The following is a 20,926-nucleotide window of genomic DNA, read 5'->3' on the forward strand; positions in this document are numbered from 1 at the left end:
GCACGAGAGGGATTCGAACCCACGACCTTCGGCTAGATACGCTAGATTTCTACACGGCTTCCTGGATCGTTTCGCTGAATGGGCGAGACGAGAATATGGAATAGGCTTTTTACAAGGGTTGTTGCATTTTTCGCTTTTGAACTCTTCCAAAAAGTAATTAAATTGTTATTGTTGACTATTTGTACATTTCTAAAAACTAAAAATTCAACTGAGATTAAACATCCTTCCATAATACAAATCTAAAGGGTTACTTAAATGACAGGAATTAAAAGGGATATAAATTTTCTGGTCAGAATTGCCTAACATTTTCTTTATAATTAAGCGGAGTGAAGAAAAGTTAGCCTTTGTCACTCTCACTCTCCCCCCTCTCTCTCGGTCTTTCCTTATTTTCTTTCTTTCTCATTTTTTCTTTTTACTTCTCTCTCTTTCTCACTCTCTCAACCTCTCACCATATTTCATAACATGAAAATTAATTAAGGTTTTTAGTTGAGATGAAAAAAAGCTAATGGCACGAGAGGGATTCGAACCCACGATCTTCGGCTAGATACGCCGCTGCTCTACCACCTGAGCTATCGTGACCTCGATCCACTCGGACATCAACTCCCCATCTCAACCCCACCTTATGAGTTTTCCCTCCTTTTGCCATTTTTCAAATGTCGTGTAATCGGATTGGATTCTCGGCGACAATTGAAATGGCGACGGAGAGCTTTAGTGAAGTGTACTTCATTTTTAAATCATTAATTCACTAATTTCGTGGTCCGCTTGACCAATAAGACAATTAATTAAGGTTTTTCATCTCAACTAAAAACCTTAATTAATTGTCTTATATGTCCGAGTGGATCGAGGTCACGATAGCTCAAGTGGTAGACCAGCGGCGTATCTAGCCGAAGGTCGTGAGTTCGAATCCCTCTCGTGCCATTAACTTTTTTTCATCTCAACTAAAAACCTTAATTAATTGTCTTATATTAATTGGTCAAGCGGACCAGGAACTTAGTGAACTAGCTATTTTAAATGTTTTGTTGATCAACAACGGGTTCTACGAGGTCGGGACTGGCCGCAAAAAGAAAATCTTATTACAAGGAATTATTTTGGTACCAGTTAATATATCATTAATTATCAGTACTTGTACATTTAATGTGAAATTACCGTTGGGTGTCACAGACGATAGGACTAAACAGTACTACAATACTTTTTAGATTATCAAAAATTAAAATTTCATGGATTGTGACAGGTTTCGAACCCAGAGCCGCTGGCGTAGCAGATGGAGTCGGACCACCTAACCACTTCGCCGCAGCGGTCTTACTGAAGAATTATTAATTTATGTATTATTTTTTTAGTCTTCTCGATCTTAGCTGTTCGTCACTTTTGCTTCCAGATTCAAAATACTTTCTATTTAATTGTAGGTTGATACCGTGTGAAAAAGTAACTTTCAAAAAATGTACATTGATTTGTATCTTGCCATTGTTGTAGAAATAGTTAAGTTCCTATTCGCATCCTGCTATTCAAGAATTAGACCAAAAACGTTTTTGCTTAATTTATGTGTTTCAGGGTTTTCTCAATATAAAAAAAAATAGGGAAACTAACCCTGTATACTCGGATATACATTTTTGACTGTTTTACTTACTGACGTAAATTACGTCTACTTCGGATATGTAAAGACGCTTTCATTTAAAACAAAATTACAATTTTGCATACTATACAGAATTCACTATTTTTCGTGGTCCGCTTGGCCAATTAATATCATTCAATTAATTAAGGTTTTTAGTTGAGATAAAAAAAATCAGTGTCACGAGCGGGATGAAAAATGGCAAAAAAGAGGGAATATTCAAAAGGTGGGGTTGAGATGGGAAGTTGGTGTCCGAGTGGATCGAGGTCACGATAGCTCAAGTGGTAGAGTAGCGCTGTATCAAGCCGAAGGTCGTGGGTTCGAATCCAGCTTGTGACACTGACTTTTTTATCTCAACTAAAAACCTTAATTAATTGAACTATACAGATTGTTAATGACATTTCTTAGACCAAGACATTTTAGCTCAACTTACGTGTTTCATGGTTTTTCCAATATAAAAAATGTAGGGGAACTAACCCTGTATACTCGGATATACATTTGACTGTTTTACTTACTGACGTAAATTACGTCTAGTTCGAATATGTAAAGACGCATTCGTTTAAAACAAAATTACAATTTTGCATACTGTACAAATATGTTAATGTTAATGACATTTCTTATCTTGCTATAAAGTCATCTTGTAATTTACCAACTCATGAAACTCTAAGGCTTTTATATTTCTCATCAATCATCTCTCCCTCCCTTTTCTCCACAACCATGCTTTAGTACCGAGATTGGACTGAATCACCATGCAAATTAAGTCCATTTCGGATAGTCAGGTACGATGTTTCGTTCTCCCTTCTAAACTCTCATGGAAGACGGTACACCCCTTTATTCTCGGATATTTCTCTAGACTGGAAGAAAACACGGGAGAATGGCTTATAAAAAAGTTCTCTTATTTAAGAAGAAACTTTCGCCTTCACCTTCCCCCTCGCAACACAACAACCCTTCAATTCAATACTGGAGGGGAAACCAACTTGGTAAACAGTTCATTTACGTTTTAGTGGTCAATAGACCAAGTTAAATCTTTCAATTAATTATTATTTCCATGTAAGGGTTTGTTTGAGATAAAAATGTCAGTGTCACGAGCGGGATTCGAACCCACGCCGCTACTCTACCTACCACTTGAGCTATCGTGACTTCGATCCTCTCGGACACCAAAACTCCATCTCAACCTACAACCGTTCGAACCTTCCCTCTTTTTGCCATTTTCAAATGTGTAATGGGATTGGATTCTCAGCGACTTATGAAGTGGCCACGGGGAGTGAAGTGATACTTCTTTTACTTATTAAATAGTAATTCATTTACGTTTTAGTGATCAATGGACATCTTTCAAGTTACATCTTTCCGATTAATTATTCTTTCCATGTAAAGTCTTAGTTGAGATAAAAAATGGCAAGAAGAGGGAAGGCTCGAACGGTTGTAGGTTGAGATGGAGAGTTGGTGTCCGAGAGGATCCAAGTCACGATAGCTCAAGTGGTAGAGTAGCGGCGTATTTAGCCAATGGTCGTGGGTTCGAATCCCGCTCGTGACACTGATTTTTTATCTCAACCAAGACCTTACATGGAAAGAATAATTAATTAAAATTTGTAAACAATATTTGATATAACGATACTTCTAGTTTATGTAAACAGTAGTGAGAAAGAGGACTATTCTGCTTAATAAGAAAACATGGATCAGTTTACTAACAGTTCACGAGTTTAAACGTCTTTATGTCGGAAATTTGAAAGATGAGGAAAGTACATATACGTATAATGTACGTTAACTATCTAATAGGGTTAAGAGAAGTTATATAGGAAATGGAGTCCATCAAACCAAGTCAAGACAACTTTAACTGTTGCTAAACTTTATGAAGTTAACTAAATATATTAGGTACTTAGCTTTATGAGTGATGTGGCGAAAATGTTTAAATCATTTAAAAGAAGAAACAAGAACAATATTGTGGAAAGACGACTTCTTGTACATATTGTTTTACTTCTTCTATTTAATGAAGCGTTTAAATAAACTTACGGAAAATAAAATTATTTGATATCAATTCTCTCTATAAATCTCTACAACGACAACGTTTGACAATGAATGTTTTAAATAAATTATTTTTTACAATAATCAGAAAATTGTGAATAAGAATTGTATGCGATGTGGCATGCCCTTGGGCTCGAGCAATGGGGGAGGATTCATCCTACCTCGTGTGCACTGAATCTCTCAGTGCGTTGTGAGCCCTAAAAATGAGATTCTCGGTGTTGATTACGCTTTGCTCGAAAAACACGCTGAGTTGGAGCGTCTTGGACAAACGGTAGTAGTTTTTTGCGTACCTGGACCTTACTATCGCAAGCTATGACGTTAAACGAGCAATGAAGAATATGGTAAAAAGAGTGACAGTGTACTGGGTCGTCCGAGAAGCTCTTGCGCGTTGAGAACCCGATCCACGGAAAAATCTGAGGAAGAAGCAGAAGAAGGGTCATCTTATCCAGTTTTTTAATTAGCCAGCGGTTGGCACACAGACACTTGTGTTAGTTTTGGGCCAAAGCTCGAATATGTATCCGACACGCAGATTGTTGCTCAATGTGTCCCACAGAGTGTATTCCTTGGCTCCATATCGGGAGCGAGTAGGAATGCCGTCAGTTATAAGAATTGGAGAAATAGGAATAGAGCACGGAAGCGAATATTTGGGTCCCCATCAGTTTCTGGAGGAAACTGGGGTGATGCTGTATATATACAATTATTATGAAGTTAATTAGACTACTATGGAATCAATATATCTTTTAGTTATTGCGGGTAATGGTATGGTATGGTATGGTAGAAAGGATACTAGGAAGCGGGGTTTGTGCTCGCCAGGCACTGCAGCCTCTTGGCTTATTGTATCTGTAGTTCCTTAGTTCAGTGCAATAGACTCAATCCTTCTCCTTAGAAGTATCAGGTCATTGACTGTCGCTGCTGCAATTTGATTCCTTAAGTTTTTTCCATATGTTAGGTTAAATCTCCATTGAGCTGTTGCTTCACATTCGAAGATAATACGGGTGGCTGTTTCCTCCTCCATATTACTGCAAATGGGATCATCGTTGTATATACCCATATTGTGTAGATGTTTTCTCAGATGCTAGTGACCGGTTAGTAGTCCTACCACTCTTTTGAGTTTGGCCCTCTCCAATTGCAGCAATGCTTTTGCCAATCTTGGCGAGGGTTGTTTTATCATAAGTTTACCACTACCGCTAGAGTTTAACCCCTTCTCCTTTTGGTTTGTTTGGATTCATTCTGCGATGGAGGATTCTATATTCGTTTTGTTATCCCATATGCTATATGGTATACCATATACCCATATGGTAAATTCCTATTTGTGTATATTTATTAAATTTGATGATAGATGTTTTAACTGTTTTGTGCAAACGTATTTATATGCGGGTATGTGTGTGAAGTACAAAAGTGTCAATGGCGGCATGTCAAGTACCCCCTCAACCTCAATGAGACAAGTTACTGTATTTATATGCGTGATAAAGGGTGATGGAGGAATATCTATTATTTCATCATCCTACCTGAATGAAAGGCACATAATAAGAGGAAACGTTTTTAAGAATGAGTGAGCGAGTGAGCATGTTTAAATTAAAACTGCATACGTTGTGGGCTGAAATGATCCTGTTGTCGGTAGCCTCTTCAGCCTAAAATTGACGCGGATACGACCAAACCCTGAGGCCGGATCACCAAAACACCCAATTGGGTGATTCTCATCATGAGAAGTCATATGCTCGGTTCTGCACATGTACACAGTGCATATATGGGCAGAACTGAGCTTAGATAAATAATACAACTAAATCAATAAGAAATATAAATGTTAGGTTTCACGTAGTACTGGCTGTTGGCCTAGAATTGGTAACTGGTAATTGAGAGGGTCTTGCCAAATTTTACCAAACGGCAGGTGAAGATAAGTTGGAATGAAGTGGAAGCACGTGGTAACCAAATGTCTAATTGACTAAAATAACTGTAAGTAAGTAGAGAATACTCAAGGATTAGGAATAACAATCCGAAGGATATAATAAATAAGTAGCATATTCATTTTTAAATAGTTTGTAACTAACTTTGAAAGAATACATCTCAAGAATGGATGGACCACAAAAACACCCAAGTGGGTGATTCAAGAGAAGTCATATGCTCAGTTCTGCACATGTACACAGTGCACATGTTACAGCCAAAGTGAACAATTCGGTCATTATGTACAATAACCGGGAAATATGAATAATGACCACAGAAAATGGGCAATGTGATTAATTTAGTGTTTTCCTTCGTGTTTTACCACTTTGACCGGCCATTATGCATAACGCTGGCACATCGTTGAGCAAAGTGATAAAAATCTAAAAAAAGACAGAAAGATTGTTGTTCGGATAGGTTCGTTTTCATTCGGGCGTGTTAGAGTTTTCTCACGGCTAGGCTTCACGTTGTCAGGTAGATTGACATGCAGTCACATGCTGATGAGGGTCACAAATTTATTCTCGTCTATCAGGATCACCTGACAAAATTCGTTTAGCTGCGACCCCTCAAAACAAAAAGGGCAGAGGAGGTTGCCTACAATTTGAGATATTTGTACTATTTTTGGCGCTTCAAGCATTCTAAAGAGTGGCAACGGAAGAGAATTTGCAAGGGTGTGGTTGAAGAAGTGTGTAACATGTGGCCTGAGCTGAAGACAGTCTGTGTTAAACCACGTCATCCACAAAGTCAAGGTTCAGTTGAGGTGCAACCAGGATGTAGAGAACATGCTTAGCTCTTGGTTATAAACTAACAATACGCCTAAATCGGTTGAAGCACTTCGCTTTGTTCAGCTTATGAAGAACAGAGTCCACCATAGTGGAATATTTGAAAGCTGAAATGGGATTTGGTAAATAACAGTATTGGAATATTAAGAATACTACAATTAATTAAGGTTTTTAGTTGAGATAAAAAAGTCNCTCAACATGCTGACTTATTCTTCATTCATACCGTCCAAATAGGTTTGGACATTATGCATAATGACCAGTCAGTATGATAAGATTAATTTTATTTGTCACTTTGTCTAGTAGTTTTGGTCATTATTCATATTGCCCGGTCATTTTACATAATGACCAATTATTCACTATGCCCATGACACCTGAGCCTACAGAAATAATACAACTAAATCAATCAGAAATATATATAAATTTTACGTTTCACGTAGTTTTGGCTGTAAAGTATGGATATTTGAAAAATCGAAAAATTGTAGCGATCTATCATTTTTGTCGATAAGATTGAGCAGACTATATCGCGATGATTTTATTGTAGTTTATTCTATATCTTTATTGAAATCCTCCTCAACGATAAATTTGACAAAATATAAACTGCCGAATGTGAACGTGTAGTCTCTTCTAGATAACCATTGTCCATTGCATGTCTACTGATGATGCATGCTTGGCATATCCTCACGCTTGTAGTGCACATAGATGTGTTGTGGCCCCCTTTCCCGCCGCTCGAATCTGCCGACTAACAATAGCAGGCGGTCGTCTTTTATTTATCTGTACAGGCGGGGCTGCGTCCGACGTGGGGGCAACTGCGACCACAGACCGACCGGCTGCTGCAACGACTCTTCGTGCAGGTGCAATCTCTGGGGCGCCAACTGCAGGTGCCAACGCCGCGGCCTATTCCAGAAATTTGGCAAGTAATACCAACCGTTAGACCCTCAAGACACCACCGTTCGTTTTAAAATTATCTCTGAAAAGCCCCAGGATGTATTTTTGTAATTGAAAATTTGGTATGGATGTGAATTGTAAAGGCCTGAATTTTCGTCACAACTGTTTTTATTTTGTTTGTATGTATGTTATATATTTATTTTACTAAAACAATTTTGTATTTTTTGTGTAATAATAGATTAAAGTAGGTAATTTATTACTTCACTTCACAGAAAAAAAGAACTAACATAAATGTAATATGTAATTTTTTTTATTAAATTAGAAATTTATCTTTTTGATTTATTTTTTAATCTTTATTTTTTAAAAATAATGAGTGAACTTTCTGAAAAATGACACATTTATACAACAAAAAAAATTGTTAAAACATAGATGAACGATTTACAATATATTCCAATGGCGCATGAGTTTTCTTTTATTTGTTTATACCAATTTATATCTAAGTATCTATTTTCCTATTTTATTGACTTGTTTAAATGAAGAAAAGCGACCATTAAAACCTCTATACAACTCTCAAATTATACAATTTTCGTGGGCAATAACTTTTGTCTTACTTTTCAAAACTAAGTTAAAAGCTTAATATTTTAAACAATGATAAAATCAGGTCTTCCTGTCATTTACAGCTTTGGCCGATCAAAGCCAACAAAAATGGACATAGATTGTATCGAGGCAAAAAAAAAAAAATATATTAACGAAAAATATTTCTGGAGTATTAAATTTCATGTTTCGATGTAATTTCATTTCTTTTGTTTTATTTCTTCGTGGGGAATATAATATTAATGCAAATAATAACAGAAAAAATAAGATATTTAACCTTTAGTCTAATGAATGTATATAACCATTAATAAGAGTTTTTAATATACCGACAATACAAATTTGATATAGAGAAAAGTTATAAGAACGTAGACATTTTTGAATAAAAAAAGAAGCTGAATGACGTTGTGCTATTTATGAGAGCAGTCTAACATATTATTAAGTGTTAAAGATTTTTTCGAATAAATGGTCTCTATATCGCCGTTTTTGACTCCATCTTTCAGTATATTGAATTATAGTGTAATTGCACACACAAAAAATTAACAAAAAATTTAAAAAATAAACAATTAAATTAAGACTGTTGCTTCAACATGTATTTTGATTACATCGATCAAGATCAATAATGAGTAATAATAGTTTAAAAATTTAATATTTCAAAGGATGTAGTCTAGTGGTAGTTTTTGACTGTTCATATTTAAACAAGTATTATGAGAAAAAATTGACGGAACTCTTTCACGTAAATATGTTATTACAAGTTCAGTATTATTGTTTGTGTTGACCTACAAAATAATAAATATATATATTTGAATGTGCACATTTTTTTTTAATTTTCGACCCAAAGCGATGACAACCCAGAACGTCAAGGATCAAGGCAACTTGGTTTCAAACAACTCAAATTCAAATTAGGCATCATTAAATATAAAAGCCGAAGGACGTGGGTTCCAATCCCGCTCGTGACGCTTACTTTTTCTTTTCAACGAAGACCTTACATAAAAAGAATAATTAATTGGAAGAAGTAATTTGGTCAATGGACCACTAAACTATAAAGGATAAACCAAGCAGTGAAACTGAAAAAATAACTAACAGTTTTGAAACTGGACTTCTTTATATAAATGATTATATTCGAACTAGAAAAAAAAATTATATTACTTTTTTACGAGTGCATTATCATATAAATAACTTTAACGGGAGGGGTGAAAACAGAACCAAAATGAAATGAAATCAACAAATATTTACTTAATAATTTTATTTTTAAAGTAAACCATGGGAAAATGATGCTTTTTCAACAAATCATATATCCTTTAAATCTAAACCGTAAGACATCATAATGAAATGAAGAGGAGAATAACGGTAAGTAATAAAGTTCTTTTTGTTTAGTCTTTTACTGAATTGGTTAGGGAACAGTTTGGATTTGGATTTATACAAGCTCAAATCTGCATATGTAAATGCATACATACCGTGTTTCATTTTTTCTTGCAACAGCAAAAAATACCCAGTGCGTTGATTATTGATGCGGCCATGCGATGAATGTAAAGGTTTCAATTTCCAGTGTAACGTAAATAAAAGAGACCTGTTATATTACTTTTATTTTGGCATTTTTCGTAATGAATAGGCCAATGGTGAATTTACTGCTAATATAAATTCACGTATAACGAAAATTAAAACAAAAATAATGTTAATTTACGGTTTTAAACTGAGAGTTAATCATCATTTAAGTATATTGAACTTTGACAGTGAATTATGTGCTACCCACAAGTGGCTGATTTATTAATTTAAATGAGGTGTTCGAACAAATTTCCTTCTGCGTCAACATAATAACCAGCCGATCATAAAATGGTCTCCGAACTTTGTAAATTTGAATAGGAGTTATTGTTTCAAGTGTATTTGTATAGCAACGTTGAGTTGTTCCACATCATTTTAAGAGAGAAAGAGAGAGAGAGAGAGAGAGAGAGAGAGAGAGAGAGAGAGAGAGAGAGAGAGAGAGAGAGAGAGAGAGAGAGAGAGAGAGATAGAGAGAGAGAGAGAAAGAGAGAGAGAGTGAGAGGAACTATGTGCTATTGTATTCTTCAATTCTATTGTATGCTATTGTATGTGAACAATGTGCTATTGCGACGAAAAAATGAAACACACTGTACATACACTCATGTGCAAAGTTGAACCTACAACTCCTCGCAGTCTACCAGTGATTCCAGCTTTTGGAATTTACAATAAACCGTTTATTTATATATTATATTATATTTATATAATATATAAATTATATTATTATATTTGCTGTTATAAGGTAAGTACTGCACAGAGCACCATCTTTTTGGAATAGCCTCGATAGATATTTTTGAATTCAGCTTTTTTGTTCATTTAGCTAGGGCCACCGAGTGCACCAGTCGGTAATGAGCTCTAGGTGGATAAATATATAAAGATTATGATACTTGTAAATCAAAGCAATCATCAAGTTAACGTAAGGTTTGTAAAAATAATAATTTTTGTTATTATTACAGACAATCTCAATTCCTGCGGTAAAATATATCAGAGAGTTAATAAAAATAATAAGTGAGGTGTTTAGTGACCGTTAGCCAATGATTATTTGGAGATCGTGAGATGGGGTCTGGTGTGACGTAGGTTTTAGAAAAACATTTTCTTTATCGTGCCAACGTTTCGATCTTTATTGAGATCATCTTCTGGGCCTGGGATTTATAAACATTGTTTAAATTTAAAAAAACGCTAAAATGTGATTAGAGGCTGGATTTCAAGGTAATTGCATTTTTTGTACATTTAGGACGCTTCTTCAGAAAAAAATAAAACTGGCAGTTATAAGGTAAGTACTGTACAGAGCACAATCTTTCTGAAATAGCCTCGATAGATATTTTTGGATTTAGCTTTTTTCTTCATCTGGCTAGGGCCACCGAGTGCACCAGTCGGTAATGAGGTCTAGGTGGATAAATATATAAAGATTATGATACTTGTAAATCAAAGCAATCATCATGTTTACGTAAGGTTTGTAAAAATAATAATTTTTGTTATTATTACAGACAATCTCAATTGCTGCTCAAAATATATCAGAGAGTTAATAAAAATAACAAGTGTGGTGTTTAGTGACCGTTAGCCAATGATTATTTGGAGATCGTGAGGTGCGGTCTGGTGTGACGTTTTAGAAAAACATTTTCTTTATCGTGCCAACGTTTCGACCTTTATTTAGATCATCTTCAGGGCCTGGGATTTATAAACGTTGTTTGAATCTTACAAATACATGTTTTTCCACATCCTACATGTCTTTGTAAAATTCAAACAATATTTATAAATCCCATGCCCTGAAGATGATATCAATAAAGATCGAACGTTGGCATGATAAAGAAAATGTTTTTCCAAAACCTACGTCACACCAGACCGCAACTCACGATCTCCAAATAAAAATAATAAGTATAGTAATTTTACCTACTGACAATTATAAAAAGAATGCTAGAACAAAAGAAGTCCCTTATTTCTATACACCTTGAAGCTTGATATTTATAAAAAAGTATGGAAACTCACTGTTCATCACTGTACTAAAATTACATTACGGGGGCAATAAAGAAAAACGCATTTTGTTATGGATAATGGAATTTCATTTCAGAAAAATACAATTTAACAAATTGGAGGGCAGAATCTCAAAGTATTCTGTCTAGCATAACGTCCCAAATATCGTGACGTGGCGAGAGCGCAGTTAACTAAGATGTACTGTTATATAAAAAGCTCGTCAAAAGCATCTTCGTGTTTAGTTTTTAGGATGAAAAACTGCGATTTAAAATAAGAAATCTTCGCGTGGAAATTTTATTTTTAAACAAAACTATATTAATGATGAGAGATATAGAACTACACCCTTTATTCAATGCGCGAGCAAAAGGAAATAATGAGCAATGTTTTATAATTTAAAAAAATAAAGCACCGGAATTAAATCCACTACCTTGGGTTCTACTTAAACAGCGAATTACATGGAACCCACACACTAAATCTAAAAAGATAAGAACTCCATCAACGGACAACTCAGACTTGGACCTACATCCGCAGAAGTGTATACAAAAAACTACCAATACAAAACTCTAATCAGGCCGGTTTGCAAGTACGGAAGAGATGCTGAAGGACTCAGTTCCAAACATCCAAAGAATTCAGTATTTCTATCCTCAACGCTTCCATCTACCCCCAACAGCCAAACCAGCAAGACAGAGACATCCCATCCATGACGGACCTGATCCGAATACGACTTCCACCCCCAGATCTTTGTCAACGTCCAACCCTAATATTCACGCTGCATAAAAAGTGGTCTCGTTATCTCCTACCATAACTCTAAACCGACCCTCCTAAATAATGAGAGTTCCAGCAATGGTCTGACAGGTTTCTTCTAGATGTTTATTAATATCGTTGCTCATACTGCCAATTGTATTTATTTTTGTACTGAAAGCAATTTAAAAAATATATATATACATTTTTTTAATTGTTACAATTGGTAGTTTTGTAAAATTAAGTACTGTTCTTGTATGATTTACCCACAATTTTCACTTGTAAAACTTTGTCCTTTCCTTTCACTAATTAAAAGTCATTTTGGCCTTTTGTGTGTAAACAAGGAATAGAAATGTAGTTCGTTTGATTTTCTGCCTAATACTATAATTTTTTATTATAAATTATACTTATTTTCATATAATTTCAATTGTGCCATGCCTTCATTACCCTAAATTTTATTTTTGGTTTTTTAATTCAAACGATTTTATATTGAACTGAAAATATATTGAGAAAGTTTTAGGGATTTAGCACGAGAGAAACTACAACAGTTTACTACGTGCTAACAATGAAACATGAGACTGCGTTGGCGTTTAGGAAAAAAACGTACATTTCTATTAACCATTGACTATTAAACTTAATTGACTATTAAAATTTTATCATAATATTTTCTCAAATTTACAGTTTATTTATTTTGATTAAATTTTCATATTTTTTTGCCATAATGTTTAAATAAAGTTCGCCGTTGTTCGACTCGTTGTGGCAAAACTTTGTTCTGTTATATCGCTCTCCATTTCAATAATTCAATAGCCGTTTTGGCCATTTGAGTGTAAACAATGCACAGAAATGTTATTTAATTTTCTGCCTCCGTTGTTGCACAAACAGTTGAAATAACCGGGTGTCAAGATAGACGGCCAATTTTTGCAAATGGAAAACTTTTTTGGCTAGGGAAACTGCGAGCTGATTATTGATTTCAATTGCCTCCGAAAATTTGTCTGAATTCATTGTTTGTCCAAAATCTATTTTTTTTAAATTTCATTTTACAAAAACAACGTCAACCAGTTGTTAACGTCGCGAAAAGGTGATTTTAACTAATTTAACTCTCAGCTCAACAAACATTTTTAATTTTAATAAAACAAAGTTATATAAGCGAAAATGGACTTTTCTTTGTTAAAGAAAAGAAAGAAAGAAAGCTTGCAGCATATCTTAAAAATGTGGTGTTTTAAAATTTAGTTCCCAATAGGTAAAGAAAAATGTATTATTAGTTTATCAGCCTTATGAAACTTTAATGATTATTAAACTTTGAGCCATTTCATTTTTTTAGTTTTATCTTTAATGTTGTTTTATATGACTCATGTCGGTGTAATGTAACGCAATTAAGAACTTGTTTGTCCCAAGGTGTAATTTACTCAGATTATTGACTCGATTTTTATTTGCGAGCTAGGATTCATTGTTTTTATTTTTGTTTCCAAATCTGTGTTGGTTTTTATTAATCGAAAAATAAGCCGGTTATCAATGTTTTTCTTGTTAACGTGGAGAAATGAATCATTGCGTGTAAATTCCTTGCCGATGTCTCAGAACACCAGCTCGTGTTGAACTCTTAATTTTACTTCTCTTGACCTTAATTTACAACAGCGCCGTTCTACTCTTTTAATAAGAGGTTCGCTCATTTTCAGAAGACTGGGAATATCTGATAATTGTCGTGTTTCCTTATTTAAAATGCAAGAATTTGCTGATGTGAGAAAGTTAATTGAAAATGTGTTCATAATTCTGTTCGGCAGTTATTAGACTAAGTTTGTATATTGTATAAAAAAAAACATTCACTTATGTATGTTAAAACATGAACATTGTGAACACGAGTGTGTAAATCTATATTTTAAATTATTCAAAAACACTTTTAAAAAAAATTAAACTAAGGCTTGTAGAAATGTAGTCAAATTCTTTGCAGAGTTGAAGTTTATTCTGAAGGAGATGAAAAAATAAAAATAAATCTTTATATGAGAATTTTTTTCAAGTATATAAGAGAAATAGGATGGAGAATCCCGATGCCAAAAAACACCCGGGTGATTTTGTGGATATTGAAAACCTTTTGACACTGCGATATTACTCCATGTTTTTCCATCTTTCCTCAATGAAGAATGATATTTCAGACGCTTTTTGATTTATAATTCAGAACTGCCGTCACGGTTTATCACATAACATTGTAAACGGAAAACAGAAGAAATTCATGATACTTTAATATTAAGGACTTTATTCGGAGATCGTGAGATGCGGTCTAGTGTGATGTAGGTTTCAGAAAAACATTTTCTTTATCGTGCCAACGTTTCGATCTTTATTGAGATCATCTTCAGGACCTAGGATTTATAAACATTGTTTACATTTGACAAATACATGTTTGATGTGAAAAAAATGAATTTATACATTGCTAGAAAATTTTAGATAAAAATAATGAATTTATACAATGCTATAAAATTTTAGATTGAAAAAATAGCATTGCATAAATTAATTTTTTTAATTTAAAATTTTCTAGGATTGTATAAATTCATTTTTTTAATCTAAATTTTTTTAGCATTGTATAAATTCATTGTTTTAATCTAAAATTTTCTAGCATTGTATAAATTCATTTTTTTATCTAAAATTTTCTAGCATTGTATAAATTCATTTTTTTTAATCTAAAATTTTCTAGCATTGTATAAATTCATTTTTTTATCTAAAATTTTCTAGCATTGTGTAAATTCATTTTTTTATCTAAAATTTTCTAGCATTGTATAAATTCAATTTTTTTCACATCCTACATGTATTTGTAAAATTTAAACAATGTTTATAGATCCCAGGCCCTGAAGTAAATATATCAATAAAGATCAAAACGTGTGTGGTGATTAGTGACCGTTAATCGATATTTATTTAGAAATCGTGAGATGCGGTCTGGTGTGATGTAGGTTTCAGAAAAACATTTTCTTTATCGTGCCAACGTTTCGACACTCGACACGACACGCAAGAATGGCACAATTACGAAGATGATCTCAATAAAGATCGAAACGTTGGCACGATAAAGAAAATGTTTTTCTGAAACCTACATCACACCAGACCGCATCTCAAGATTTCTAAACAAAGATCAAAACGTTGGCAAGATAAAAAAAAATGTTTTTGTAAAACCTACGTCACACCAGACCATATCTCTCGATCTCCGAACAATCATTAACTAACAGTAACAAAACACCAAACATTAAGGACTTGTCGCAAACCACGTTTAAAGCATGTTTCAGAACAACTACGAGTTGGTTGAAGCCGTAGCAAAGCACTTAGACTTCTATTACCGCTTGATCATGTGATTAGGGTCCCTTTTTTTATTCGTACCTTTGTATTTGGTAAAAGAGGCACGCCCTGTATGTTGTAAACTTCGACTGCGTTTAGTGAAACATTTTTTAAGATAATGTATTAGCAGCTTTTTCTTTTCCAGTAGAATTTGAAGACAGGTTTTCGTCAGGAGAAGACCTTATCTTCTTGTTGAATTGATATAATCAAATCTTCTTATCAGGTTTCTTATGAATTATAAAAGCATGAATTTGCTACAGATACAAACAAGTTCTCGATATACTTACCGTGGACGCAGGACGCAACACAAAGGCCGCTGCATTTGTCCTTTCTACTACTAACTGGCACTATTTTAATGTTTTTTTCCGGAGTCACTGATGACTGTGTTTTTCCATTTCCACTGCCGCTTAATATCTCTAATCTATTGTAGTACAACCCTATTCTATACCTCAGACAGTGTACTATCACAGTGAAATTTATAAGGGCCGCCCAAAGCCCTTCCACCAGCCACTAAAGGGAAGAGAAAGGAGACTTCCACTGGAAGAAGCCTTTTGGGTTTGCGCTGGACTAGAGGCGACACGTTTGATTTTTCTGGTGAAAAAGCAGCAAAGATCAACCCATTTTCATCTAGCGAGAATCATCACGCAAGTTTTTTCATTTTAATTTGTTTTTCGTGGAAAAGGATTTTTTTATCATATAGTTTACAATAAAGAGTCAAATTTTTCGTTTGTTTAATCAACACAATGTCTTGCAGTTTGTTTATTTTATTTTATTAATAATAATAATAATTAGTCAAGTAAGAATTGTTTCTGTAGTTTAATATAAAAAAATAATAATATCCAGTAATGTGTGGTGATTAGTGACCGTTAATCGATAATTATTTAGAAATCGTGAGATGACACCAGACCGCATCTCACGATTTCTGAATAAATATCCAGTAAGTTTCCTTTACAAAATTGTCAAATTGTTAATTCCAAACTGAGACCTTAATTTCAAGTTTTGTTAATATTTCAATATAAGAATTGTTTCTGTTTTTTAATTTAAATGAAGATAATAATAATCAATCAGTTCCTTTAGAAAATTGTCAAATTGTTAATTCCAAACTGACGATCTTAATTTCAAATTTTGTTAATATCTCAATATAAGAATTATTTTCTTTTTAATACTCTTTTGTTTATTATTCACTCATTTATCTAAACAAGGAAAAGATCCAGTCCCTCGGGGAAGGACCAAACAGTAACGCAGTAATCTTTAAAGTAGTTAATCACTTAACGTACAAAGGTTCCTTCCTTACAATTCATGCCGAGAGCCCTTTTTGCTTCTGCCTGATGATGAGTATAACTTGAAATCGGGATAGCTGTCTAAAAATATCTTTTACAAAAAGTACACGGGTGAGGCCCACAACATCCCACCGCTATATCGGAAGTACACAGGTTTTGTTCTTGTGTTTTGGTAACCCCTAGTTCTCATATTTGTGACAGTTTCCTATAAATAATTTAAATTGTTGACTTGTTTTTCATGAATACTTCTTCTTGACTTGATAGGTATTCTTTCGATGTTAGTTACAAACTATTTAAAAGTGAATTTGCTACATATATATAATCTTCTTGGGATTGAGTATTCCTAATCCTTGAGTATTCTCTACTTACTGACACTTATTACAGGTTTTCTTATTTAACTTTATTTTAAATAAATTGTTTAATAGTGAATTAGCTAAATCCAATTAGAGATTCGGTGCTTACACTTCATTCCAACTTATCAATCGCATCAACCGGGACAAATACTGCCTTCATCTGCCTTTTGGTAGAATTTGGCAAAACCCTCTCAAATTACTAGCTACCAATTCTGAGCCAAAACGGAATTTGCTAAAGCCAAATGCAGATTCTCGATATTTTTTCATACTTCATAATCGCGTCATCTGTGACAAACCCTGCCAATTCATCGATGTTGATTAAGCTGGACATGGCTGAATATGTGCTTCTTCTAGTAGCTTTCACTCCTTACCAACTTCATTCTTTTTAACTCTAGATGGAGGCTGCGAGTAATTTTTTACTACTTGCTAACACTTGTAATCAAAATTGTTTACTTACGGATTGGCTACTGCGAAATACAGCTTCTGGACCTACGTACGTCATTATACTTTAACTTTAAATGACAATCCTGTTTTCTGTGACAAATACTGTCTACTGGTGCACTCTGTTACTTGATTGGCTTCGAATGGTTGCATTGATCCTTTTTACTAGTCTAACTGGAACTTTTGTTATTCCTTACTTCGTCACTGACTGTGGTCTCTACTACTGCTGTCATTCAAAAGTCCCATCAAAAGAAACTCCATCCATAGGTAATTTATTTATTTCAATATAATATTTGTACAGTATGTCATTCAATACTACACAGTACTGTTCACTATTGAACAGAAAAAAAGAGGGATAAAAATAAACTGATATGCTACTATTGCCTACAATGAATTTTTTTTCCGAATTCACAGTTAATTAATTGGACTCTCCCACGCTTTTACCATTCATGCTTGCAGAATATTAAACAAGACGTATAAAAGTTTCATGTGGATTTTAAAAACAAATGTATATACTCGAAGGCAAAAAACCCGAAACTCGTATTTTGTTGTTTATTTAAAAAAAATGTATTTTTATTGTTATAATAATCAAAAAATACTTATTTTTATGTAAATAAAATTAAGCGAGATCAGAAATTCATGCGTTTTAATAAATCATATTTAAATATGATTATTTGAAAGGAAAAACCGAAATATCGGAAAATCGTTTAGTGATATATTAAAATTTATCTAAGAATTTATTACCTGGATTTGCTCTTAATAACGCCTATTACCTCCTCTGGCCTCGCGGAGGGCCTAAGTCTCCTAGGCATCGAATGAATAAACGACAGGATTCGTCTTGTGAAACTTCTTCAACAAGTGAGCTGTTCAACGCTTGTAGGATGTGTAATCCGTCTCTTTGTCATGCCTCAAAATATTCCATAAGATGCGGTCGGGTGTGATGTAGGTTTCAGAAAAACATTTTCTTTATCGTGCCAACGTTTCGATCTTTTATTGAGGTCATCTTCAGGGCCTGGGATTTACACTCGATCTGGGATTCTCGACACGACACACAAGGATGGCACAATGACACATAAGACAAACACTTGGAGTGAGTAGAAATACTTTGTTTGAATGTAAAATATATTTTGCATTGTATAAATTCACTTTTCCACAACCTAAATGTATTTGTTATTGTAAACATTGTTTGTAAATCCCAGGCCCTGAAGATGATCTCAATAAAAGATCGAAACGTTGGCACGATAAAGAAAATGTTTTTCTGAAACCTACATCACACTCGACCGCATCTCACGATATATGAATAACTATCGATTAACGGTCACTAATCTCTACATATTCCATAAGATTCGTGTAAGGAAAACGTGATGGCAAATTAATTTAATCTAGGAGGTGGGAAACGATGTTTAATCCGTCTCTTTATCATGTCCAATAAGTGATCCTTGGGATTCATATCAGGTGCTGGCCAATTATGATAATCCCAACGTCAATATATTCGTATATATAAAAATATATTCAGATCCTGTTTAAATATATTTTTATATATACGGAAGGGGGAGGGTGCATAACCATCTCAGCTGCGGGTCAGCGTATTTTCGTTCCAAGTTCAAGCCCAGCTGTTCGGTAAGGACTCGCAGTGGCTGAGTGGTGAGACCCCTGGCGGGTACCTAAAGAAGAGGCTGTGGTTAATTCGTGCCGTGGCCTTAGTACTTGCGTATGACCTCCGAATTACCACCCGAACTCGTGGGAATCGGAAGGATCAGATTGCCCAGATCGTATAGCCATCGAGGAACTATGACTACGGTGACGGCGTCCCTCGAAGGCCTGAGGAATGGTGGACGGGGGGGAATGTTTATCGATGGTTCGTTTGGGCTGCCTTTACCGTAGGTTCTCCTCTAGGGGGTGGTTAGAGATTCCACTAAAATCGAAACCGCGGCCAGAGCGCATTCGGAGGTTTCGACACTAGCGGAGCTCCTAAACCCACGAAGATGAGTTGTCATCTCTATCTAGGGAGTGCGTGGTAGACTTGGCCGATTAATTTCGACCACTTTTTGGGTATCCTTTTACGCGCGGCACTGGTTAAGTGTACAATGTTAACCCACCCTCTCAGTAGGGGCAAGCAGGAGAAGTCAGCACGTCTGTCGATTAGTTTGTGGATTTGCCGGTTTCTACACCGAACCTCACGGAAGAAGCAGATTTTCCGTGCGCGGAGGTGAGTCGCTCCTAACTTGAGAATCTAAATGTGTGATAAGACCTGACGGCTAGGTGCACACGCTAAAGAACCTCAATGTTAAATGACATTGCGACCCGTGAGAATCTCTACATTCTCCAAATTATTGGTTGACAACTTGAGCTACCTGCGGTCGAGCATTATCATGGATCTAATGGGAACACAGTTTCCAGCATAACTTTCTCAATGTACCTTAGGTCAAAGGTCATCCATTCTTTATGATAATCAGTTCGGCTCGGATATGGACGTTGTTTCCATCTCATAACATAACTGAATGTCTTTAAAAAGGATGTGAATCACGCATGGCACATGAAATAAGCGTACCTAATTACTTTTCCAAGATTATCGGTCATCTTATTGCCACACACACCGAACCGGCGCTCATCTGATAAGAGAACACTCTCAAATAGTTCAAATGTCCACGCTAAATGCTTATTTGCAGTCGTCTTTCTACTCGATGCCTCTCCAATAGTAGGGAACGTTATGCGGGACGTCTAGAGACTAGGCTATTTTCACATAGCCTTCAGATGACGGGTTTAGAGTTTACCCTTACATTACGGACCGTTTGGAGTTGACTACCGATCAAGGAAATCCGAAATGCGGTAAAACAATAAATCCATAGGCATCGTACATCGAGGTCGACCACTACCTTCTCTTTGATCGATAATTTCGGTGGCCCTAAACCGCTGAAAAACACAAACAAATCGGTGGAAAGAGAGAGAGAGAGAGAGAGAGAGAGAGAGAGAGAGAGAGAGAGAGAGAGAAGATCTAACACAGGAACAGGAACAACAATAACAAGAACATAGAGCAAAAACAAAATGATCTGAAAAGACCTGCAGACCTCAACTGATTCGAATGATAGTAATTTTTTTAGGTTCGATTATTATCGCTGTTCTGCGTTTCAATTACTAGCATTTCGGCTTTAGCCCATCTTCATTGAGAAACTGACATTGACTACTATTGACCGAAGGAAGGAATACAGACAGATTAAAGAAAACAGATATGTACAAGACACAATTACTAAGAACAACAAACCCACGGCTCAAACAATTGCATTGTTTCTACGACTTGACTCCTTAAAGGTCTGTAATTAGGGCAGACGAAATTAAACAAATGGCCAAAGGTTCGCCGGTTAATTGAAGACCGTGAAGCTAGGGTTAATTGCCCCACATTCTGACTCGATACTACCCGCAACTTTGAAGAAAAAGTTAATAAAAGAACCGATGCTATTTACTGGG

General features: G+C 35.0%; 1 protein-coding gene and 1 long non-coding RNA gene across 4 annotated transcripts in view; one reads left to right on the top strand and one right to left on the bottom strand.

The window, feature by feature from the left end:
* The window catches only part of LOC106669797 (U8-agatoxin-Ao1a-like), a 70,142-nt gene extending 61,506 nt beyond the window's left edge, over positions 1 to 8,636 (top strand). The window contains exon 3 of one of the 2 annotated variants that reach the window (XM_014399533.2): positions 7,101 to 8,636. In XM_014399533.2, coding sequence (XP_014255019.1) covers positions 7,101 to 7,266 — 166 coding nt within the window. In that variant the 3' untranslated portion in view covers positions 7,267 to 8,636. The remainder of the gene's footprint in view (positions 1 to 7,100) is intronic. The other variant, XM_014399534.2, reaches the window with a different exon arrangement.
* Positions 1 to 20,926, bottom strand: part of LOC106669800 — a 219,411-nt gene that overhangs the window by 84,168 nt on the left and 114,317 nt on the right. The window lies entirely within an intron of this gene.

The sequence above is a fragment of the Cimex lectularius genome, unplaced genomic scaffold, assembly GCF_000648675.2.
Source record: "Cimex lectularius strain Harlan isolate CLEC.00 unplaced genomic scaffold, Clec_2.1 scaffold156, whole genome shotgun sequence".
Taxonomy (NCBI): domain Eukaryota; kingdom Metazoa; phylum Arthropoda; class Insecta; order Hemiptera; family Cimicidae; genus Cimex; species Cimex lectularius.